The sequence below is a fragment of the Chiloscyllium plagiosum genome, chromosome 16 (genome assembly GCF_004010195.1).
Source record: "Chiloscyllium plagiosum isolate BGI_BamShark_2017 chromosome 16, ASM401019v2, whole genome shotgun sequence".
Lineage (NCBI taxonomy): Eukaryota > Metazoa > Chordata > Chondrichthyes > Orectolobiformes > Hemiscylliidae > Chiloscyllium > Chiloscyllium plagiosum.
The window spans coordinates 36,084,421-36,094,105 of record NC_057725.1 but is presented as its reverse complement, the minus strand read 5'-3'; the positions used below and the strand labels follow the sequence as shown (position 1 = coordinate 36,094,105).

The following is a 9,685-nucleotide window of genomic DNA, read 5'->3' as shown; positions in this document are numbered from 1 at the left end:
CCGCGTCAGCCCCCAACATCAGCCCCCCCGACACCACTCCCCACCTGCCCCCACACCGTCCACCCCTACCCACTCTCCGGGGCATCCGGAATGGACACCAGCAACAAGACTGCTGCTGCTGCCTTTTGCGCGGTCTCTCTCTCTCTCTCGCTCTCACACACACAGACAACTTTTTACTTTAACCTTTTGACAGGTTCCACCTCTGCCTTGTACAGGACAATGTCAAGTTATCTGGGAAAGGGGGTTTAGGGTAGGTGCGAGGTCAGTCATTGAGAGACAGTGCCTGTGCTCCCATCAGTCCAGGACTGTTTTCGGCAGCACCTTTAATCACTTAACAAAAGACACGATCAGTGTAGGTCACACATCTTTGATGCAATGTTTCTGTCAGGACCTCGAGATCTCCTTTGGATAATCCGATTTTCGGATAATTGGTAATTGGATAATCTAGGTTCCTCTGTATTCCTCTGCAAATATGATCCTCACCATTTGCCTTCCCATCTATTTTTGTGTCAGCTGCAAACTTGGTTATAGTATGTTGTTGTTCCTTATCCAAGTCATCACATTTTGTAACAACTCAATAGAATTTTGGAAGATAATCACTAATGCAGCAATGATCTCTTCAGCCACCTCTTCAAACATGATGTAGACCATCAGGATCTATGGATTTATCAACTTTCGGCCTCATTGATTTGGCTATAAGAGAGTCTTCTTTTAAATACTAATTTTCTTCAATTTCTCATTCTCCACAGCCACTTCGATCTCTCTCACTGGGAGATTTTTTTGTATCTTCCTGAGTGGAAACAGACAGTATTCTTTTGCTTCACTCTTAGTTTTCTATTATCAATCTAAATTTGTGGGTGGCACGGTGGCACAGTGGTTAGCACTGCTGCCTCACAGCGCCAGAGACCCGGGTTCAATTCCCGCCTCAGGCGACTGACTGTGTGGAGTTTGCACGTTCTCCCCGTGTCTGCGTGGGTTTCCTCCGGGTGCTCTGGTTTCCTCCCACAGTCCAAAAATGTGCAGGGGTCAGGTGAATTGGCCATGCTAAATTGCCCGTAGTGTTAGGTAAGGGGTAAATGTATGGGTGGGTTGCGCTTCGGCGGGGCGGTGTGGACTTGTTGGGCCGAAGGGCCTGTTTCCACACTGTAAGTAATCTAATCTAATCTAATTTCCCTGCTGATAATGGATCCACATTCATTTATGCAAAAGTTTTCCTGTATACACACCAACAGAAACTTTTACTTTCTGTTTTTATGTTTAATAGATTGTGTTCATATCCTATTCGCACTTTCCTTATCATTATCTTCGTCTTCCTTTGGTATATTCTTAAAATAGGGGAAGCAATGGTATAATATTAATCGAGAAACTCAGCAAATGTTCTGGAGACTTGGGTTCAAATCCCACCACGGCAGAGGGTGGAATTTGAATTCAATAAAAATCTGGAATTAACTGTCTAATAACGACCATGAATCCATTGTCAATTGTTGGAAAAACCCATCAGGTTCTCAAATATCCTTTAGAAACGTGAATCTGCCATCCTTACTTGGTCTGGCTGACATGTGATTCTGGACCCACAGTATGTGGTTCATCTTAACTGCCCTCTGCCTAGCCAGAATCTGCTGTTATTAGACTGCTGAATGAACCTCTCTAACTTCAAACAACGTTGATCTTGCTTTGTGCAGCCGTAATCTTGTGTGCCTCGTTCTACCTAAGCACCCTATGATCTGTATGTCCTTGTTTGCTATGATATGCCCATTCTGCTCGCAAAACAAAACTTCACTGTACTTTGGTAAGTGACTAAAATAAATCAAATTAAATTAAAAAGCTGTCCACAGCCCGAGACAAAAAAAAAATCTTCTATTCCTCAGATTTACTACTATCCCTGGCAACTTTGTAGGGTCTTTCTTTTAACCTTAAATTACTCTTGAAAATGTCCCTTACAATCTAGAAGTGCAGTCTCCACATCTTCAGTCCTCACTTGGTTTACCCAGTTTATATGCAAGCTGGAGTCACCTATAATTAGAGTGTTACCTATATTACATGCTTTTCTCATTCCCTGATTAATACCACTACTACTATATTCAGTAGCCTATAAATAACCCCAACAATGTTTGCTGCCTCTTGCTGTTTCTAAGTTCCACGTAAATAGATTTCACACATTCTTCTTCCAATCAGAGAGATCCTCTACTTATGTACTGAAACACCTTTATTATTAGAGCAACTCCACCTCCTTTTCTTTCTTGCCTGTCTTTCCTAAATGTCTAATATCTTTGAATATTCAGTTCCTGGTCCTGGTCACCATGCAACCATGCTTCTATAATTGTAGTTAAATCATACCCATATTGTATCTTGATTTATGCCTTTAAATCATCTACACTGTTGTGAATGCGACATGCATTGATGAAGAATGCCCTTAATTCAGTCTTTTTGACACTGTTCCACTTAATACTCAGCTTTGTTTCTCCTGTCTTCTAGACTGCCTAAAATCTATTCAAATTCCTGTTACCAATTTTTCTTCCTTCCAATATTGTTTATTCCTCAGATTCCAATGTTCTTTTCACACCCCACTGGTTTTAGTGTAGCCAGGCCTTTCAGTCCATACCTTTCTTTCTCTCCTGTTCACCTCTTATTCTGGAGACTTTCTTTTTTGCTGTTAACCTTAATTAAAGCACCTTTTCACCTGTCTAAAATTTGAAATCACACTGACCCAAATTCCCAGATGCTCACTCTTTCCGTGTCACCCGAGCAAAGTCTTTCTTATAAAGCCTTCTAATACAGAAAAGCTTTAATGAGTCACTTGGTTTTCTTAATTTCCCACTATTGTAATCAACATCTGATTCAGACAAGGTATTACAGGAGCATGATACATAAAAGCTATCTGTTTAAACTAGGCTTGAAGTTTTGCTTCAAGGTCTAATTCAGAATTTTGCTCTATTCTTACATTTGCAAAAGAGCTACCAGTTCAAATCACACTTTCATCCAAATTGCCAGATACTCTGTCTTTCTCATTCCAATGTCTCACTCACTTTGACCATGTGGATTACTATAGTGAATCTTCATGACCCTTCTCCCAAAATGCATCATCTCACACTTCTCCAGATTGAACTTCATCAGCCACCTATCTGCCTACTCCACCAATTTATCCATTGACGAAGGGACAAGTTTTTGTTTGGTGAGGCAACACAGCCCTTCATTGCACAGGAGACTGAGACAAGGCACAAGCAATGGACTACATTGCTCACTTTCACACTTTGAGGTATTTTTGTGGAATTCCAAGCCCAGTGAAGTAGTTGAGGCCTCCTTATTGAATGTTTTTAAAGCTAAGATAGATAATTTTTGAATATTAAAGGAATTAAGAGTTCTGGTGAGAGGGCGGTAAATGGAGCTGAGGCCACAAAAAGATCAGCTATGATCTTATTGAAAGGCAGAGCAAACTCGAAGGGCCAGATGGCCGACTCCTGCTCGTTTCTTATGTTTTTATGTTATGTTAGTTCATGCATGCAATTTCCCAACTCATTCCTTGTAGACTATCTCAATTTTCTTTCAAAAGTAGTTCTCCTTCCCTGCTTTCAAGTATACAAACTTCTGCTAGAACAGCCAAACAAAAAAATGGAAATAGTTAAATCCTTTCTCATGTCATTTTCCCTCTTTTATGTCTATCAAACACATTATTTTGTGAATGAACTTTAAACTAAACAGGTCTAGGCTAGAGGAAAAAAGTTTTGAGAAAGACTTATTTTTGTGTCCTTGAACTTTGAGTGTTTCTCCCATACAATAGGTGTCTTCTTCATTTCAACATTGTTTGGAAACATTTTGGTAAACAGTTGACCCAGAACAGCCAGATTTTCAGGACTTGACCATGCTTTAAAATCAGATACTGGAGAACAGTGTAGATGTTGTTTGTAAATGAAGAATAACTGATTAATTTTTTGATCTTTACCTACCTGCCAAACCATCACTGAGTCTCTTGTTTCTTTAGTTGCTTTTAACAGAGCCATAAAACATGTTTTCATATTCCTCTTTCAAGAAAAATTTGATATCTAACTTAAATCTGTCGATCTAAGGAGCCCTGTAAAGCCAAAAGCAAGCATCTGAAAATCAAAAAGTGACAGGCAACAAAATCTCAACACAATCCCTCAAAATAAATAATTATTTTAACTTGCATAACATTTTTAATCTATCTAATAAAGTGGAAAATTACCCAGCTATATCCTGTTTACAAGAAGCAGGACAAAACTAATGTGACAAATTGCAGTTTCCTCTCAATCATGACCAATCATGAAAAGTTATCAATCGTGTTATCAAATGTTGTCTTCTCACGAATCATCTGCTGATCAATGATTAACTGGCTTCAGCCAAGACCCTTTTACTCCAGAGTTTACTGCAACCCTGATCTAAGCAGGAACAAGAGCAGAGTTACAGAAATAAGGTAAAAATTACAAAGCTTGACATCAGTCAGCTTTTGACAAAGTGTTGCATCTGATGCCTTAGTAATTTGAAAACCAAAAGTCATTAGGCATAAAATTTTTCACTGGCTGGACTCATACAAAGCATGAAGGCTGATGTTCTAGCTGCGGAGGCCAAATATCCCAGCTCCAGTGTGTTACTACAGAAGTTTCTTGGAATTGTGCTAAGTTCAATCATCTTTAGTCGCTTTACCAATGGCTCTCCGCCCATCATAATCTTCACTGATGATTATAAAGAGTGCAGTTTATCCCTCACACCTCCACCTCTAGTCGTTGGTGCCTGCATGCAGCTAGACAAAAGCAACATTCAGACTGGGCTGATAACTGGCAAGTAACATGGACACCACACAAGTGACAGGTACTGACCATCTCAAACAAGAGTGAGTCTAATTACCACACATTAATTACTTTTACCTATGTCAAATATCAACATCCTGCAAAAGTGACTATTCATTAGAATCTTGACTGGACAAGCCACAAATATACAGTGTCAAACAGCAGTTCAGAGACTGGGCATTCTTGAGCAAGTGACTTACATCCTGACTCCCTAAATTGTCCTCAAGCACAAGTGTGACGCATGAAAGTGACAATTATTTCTAACTGCATGAATGAGTGTAGCTCCCAAAACAATGAAGAAGTTAAATTTCACCCAGGAGAAAACAGCCCACCATTGTGCAGCATGTCTGCAGGACATGCATTTGGAAGATGCACTGCAGCAATGTGCCAAGACTCTTTGCATCCTCCATACCTGTGAGCTCTAAAGCTGAAAAGAACATGAGCAGCAAGCATATGGGAACAGCATGAGCTCCAAGTTCCCTAGTGCCTTAAAAATATATTCATGTTCCTCCATCATCACTGGGTCAAAAGCCTGGTACTCCCATCCTCACAATACACTGGACCTCTACCAAACAGACTGCATCAATTAACAAGTTAATACAACATTACGTGTCGGTAAAGATGAGAAATAAATTCAAGCTTTCCAGAGAAATCCACATCCTAGGGTTGAAATAAATCATACCATCAATGACAGCGACTTCTGCATTTTCACAATATCGGTTTCAATGGAGTAAAGGGAGACAATGTCACTGCTATTTGCGGTGCAAGTTTCGAACAATCTGCTTTCACAAATATTTAACACACATCTACACCAAAAATTGTTACTTTCAGTTTGAGGAGGTTGATCAGCTAAAAACTCCAAGAATATAATTTGGACAGAAAGGATGAAGTCTGCATTGAATGCCTGAAAAGATGATGAACCCCCAGCATTCAGCAGTGACTTGAAATGAAAATGCAGAAAATAATTTATTGATTGCTTTGGGAATTTAGCTGGGGCATGAAAAATTTACAAAATCTGTACTGTGACCTTAATTAATTCTGGTTGGAGTCCATTAGTATCAAGTCAATGGGAGTGACATTGCATTCATACCAACCAGAAGTTGTTAAAGACAAAAATCTCACGTAGAAGATTAAAATATAATTATTTATAAAACACTGAGGTATAGAGCAGAAACAGGGACTAATAGCATATATTCTAGAAAGAGAACTTACTGATCAGATATCAATGCATGAAATCTGAAATAACTCCAGAGGCCAGTATTCCATCATTAAGTCACCCTTTATTTACACATGAACAGCCCTGAACTGTAATGCTGCCTCATTCAGAATCAGGCACCAGAGTGTCAGTGTTTCTCACACACTTTATTTTATATCTCAGCCAGGGCTCCCTGATAGGACCAGATTAACATTCCTGAAGAAGGGCTTATGCCCGAAACGTCGATTCTCCTGTTCCATGGATGCTGCCTGACCTGCTGCGCTTTTCCAGCAACACATTTTCAGCCCAGATTAACAACCCAAACCAGTGAACTCCTATTCTATGATATCCAATTGGTTGACCTCGCGACAATCATTAGCTCTCTCCAAGTCCTCAGACATTGGCCAGTCCTTATTCTTGGAGAGCCTCCTAGGGTGTTTTAGCACCGAGTTAGGTTCCACCTCCTTGGTGTCCAATATAGAACAGCGTGTAATGCACAGGAGCTCATCTCGTGAGCCAGGAGCTCCTTGGTGCAACTTCACACTTATTTCCAGGCAAGGAAGTCAAGGTGGCTACATCTGTCACATCCACCTCTGATTCAGAAGACTCCAACAATGCTTGATGGAGAGGGTGAATCCATGGTTCCGGCAGCATTTCCAACTGTTCTGCGGGGCAGGGCAAATTTTGTTCCCGCGTCATTTGCAGCTTTCATATGGTTTACTTGCTTGTTCAGGACTGTTGCACCTATCCAAACTTTATATGGCATTGGTCCTCACCTCGCCTCAACCATGCCTCTTAGCCATGCCAGATCATTTCCATGATTCTTACACCAAACTTCGTCCCCTGTATCAAATGGTCTCAGTCACCTGGCATTGGAGCTCCTGACGCTGGTTCACCCTATCCCACAGGTCCAGGAAGATTAGACTTAACCTGGTGCAGAGAATTCTACCCATTACAGATCAAATTCCAGACAACTTTAAGAAATAACCAAATTCTCTGCTGGTAAATGAGTGCCCATTATCTGTGACCAACACTTCAGAAACTCCATGTGATGAAAAAAGTTACGTGCAATTTTTCTATCATCAGCCCCATGTTTGACAAATGGACTCTATGCAAGTCCAACCAATCTGTGTGGGCGTCTACAATGACTAAGAACATTGAACCCATGAAAGGACCCGCACAGTTGATGTGCAACCAAATTCAAGGTTTGCCCAACCATTCCCACAGGTGTGGGGCAGCTGCTGGTGGGAATTTCTGTCCCTGGAGTCATAGAGTTCGACAGCATGGAAACAGACCCCTTGGTCCAACTTGTCCATGCCAACCCAATATAAATTAATCTAGTCCCATTTACCAGCACTTGGCCCATATTGCTCTAAACCCTTCTTGTTTATATACCCTTCCTGATGCCTTCCAAATGTTGCAATTGTACCAGCCTCCACTACTTCCTCTGGCAGCTCATTCCATACACACACTATCCTTTAAGTGAAAAAGTTGCCCCTCAGGTCCCTTTTATGTATTTCCCCTCTCACCCGAAACCTGTGCTCTCTAGTTCTGGACTGTCCTACTCTGGGAAAAGGCCTTGGCTATTCACCATACCTATGCTGCTAATGATTTTATATACCTCTGCAAGGTCACCACTCAGCCTCTGACGCTTCAGGGAAAATGGCCCCAGTCTATTCAGCCTCTTCCTATAGCTCACACCCACCAATGCTAGAAACATTCTTGTAAGTCTTTCTAAACCCTTTCAAGTTTCACATAATTTAAAATGCATATTTTGGAATTAAATTTTTACAGTGTCCCAAGGTAATTTTTGGTTATGATCCATGCTTACGATTATTATCAAGATATACTTTTATAGTTTCTTTAACAAAGATTTGGAGAAGTACAAGGGAAGAGAATTCCAGAGCTTGAGGTCTCAAAAACTGAAGGCACAGCTATCCAAAGGTGGAGCAAGGCCAGAATTAGTGGAGTGCAAATATCTTGGACAGTTGAGGGTGAAATAACTCCACAAAGGCCAATATCCTGTCACCCCCCAAGTCACCCTTTATTTATATGTGGAGATTCCTTGGCACTGATCCAGCTCCCTCAGAGCCAGCTCTCAGAATAAACAAGATATCTGACACTCCTGTTTATTTTTTTTTTATTTTTTTTCCATAAATTTAACACCCACACTACCGCCTAACTGCGGTAGTGCTCCTCTCCTGATTATATATTTTTTTCTCTTTTTTTAGGGCAGCTAGTCCAGGGACAGTCCCCTTCAAGGAGGAGAGTCCTTGCACGCGTGCACACACACTGAACCAACTCTCAAGATAGGCAAACACCCGAGTGTTACAATCACTATAGAGAGGGTGGAGGATATTGCAGAGAAAGGGAGGGGCTCTGCCATTGTAGGATTTAAAAACAAATATCAGAATTTTAATTCAAGACATTAACTAACATGAATCATTATAGGTCAGAGAGCATTGTGATGAAAAAGGAATGGTACTTGCTGTGTCTTAACACACGGACAGATGACCTTAGTTTTGAGTAAATAGAATGTGGATGACCAGACAATAGTGTAATGGAAGAGTCAGGTATGGAGATGATGAAGCCATTAAGTAGGGTTTCAGCAGCTGACGGACCTGATTAAGATGAACAATATTACAGAGGTGGAAATAGGCAGTCTACGAGATTCCATAAAAATTACATGAAGTTTGAAGTTCATTTCATTATCAAGTGCTGTAGCTGTGGAAAGGAGTAGGGAATCAGTCGCTCACAAGCAGTTTGGAGTGGCGACCAAAAATTATCCCTCATTTAGTAAGCCTAATGTGTTCCTGAAAATCAATTTATTAAACGTAGAAAAATTTGTCATTCGAAAACATGTAAAAAGTTGGTTTCCATTCTCAACCCAGATAGAGTGCTATCCATTGCATTCCTTTAAGTTCATTGAAGTTGCAGGGGTGACAGCAAATGCTCACTGAGAAAACCTGAGAAAAGTTATTGAAACTAACACAGTACAAAGGAAGCTGCCAGAAATCTTGCTGTCTGGATAAGGAGACTCTTATGGGATTAGGGAGGATTCTTGCAGCTGTGGGGGTCAGAAATTGTCTAACTGACTAAAGCATGTTTCTCAGAATTCAAGAAGTGGGCTGACATCTTACCTTGGGGCTTATACTGGGATCCGATGGTGGGCATTAGCCTTGACCTGAGCAGATTTTCTAACTACCTGCATTGGACTGAGCTCACTGGCTCTCAGCTGTTCTCCACCATCACTATTCACACCTGCTTCGACTGCTCAGATGGCCTACTCTCCTCCAAAAGTCTTCTATTCACTGGCCTAGAGTCTGTCTCAGGGGATAACCTGGAAGCAGTAGCTGATTGAGTAAGTGAGAAGTCATCAGGAGCCCAGAGGAGAAAGTGAGGTCTGCAGATGCTGGAGATCAGAGCTGAAAATGTGTTGCTGGAAAAGCGCAGCAGGTCAGGCAGCATCCAGGGAACAGGTGAATCGACGTTTCGGGCATAAGCCCTTCTTCAGGAATGGCTGACAGATACCGAGTTCTGGATTAGTGCTGCTGGAAGAGCACAGCAGTTCAGGCAGCATCCAAGGAGCTTCGAAATCAACGTTTCGGGCAAAAGCCCTTCATCAGGAATAAAGGCAGTGAGCCTGAAGCGTGGAGAGATAAGCTCGAGGAGGGTGGGGGTGGGGAGA

The 9,685-nt window shown here is 41.3% G+C and overlaps 1 protein-coding gene across 1 annotated transcript in view; it reads right to left on the bottom strand.

Moving 5' to 3' along the window:
• pde3b (phosphodiesterase 3B) overlaps positions 1–4,013 on the bottom strand; it is a 123,377-nt gene extending 119,364 nt beyond the window's left edge. Inside the window, exon 1 of the mRNA XM_043705806.1 lies at positions 3,945–4,013. Within this exon, the coding sequence (XP_043561741.1) occupies positions 3,945–4,013 (69 nt within the window). The remainder of the gene's footprint in view (positions 1–3,944) is intronic.
• Positions 4,014–9,685: the final 5,672 nt, after the last annotated feature.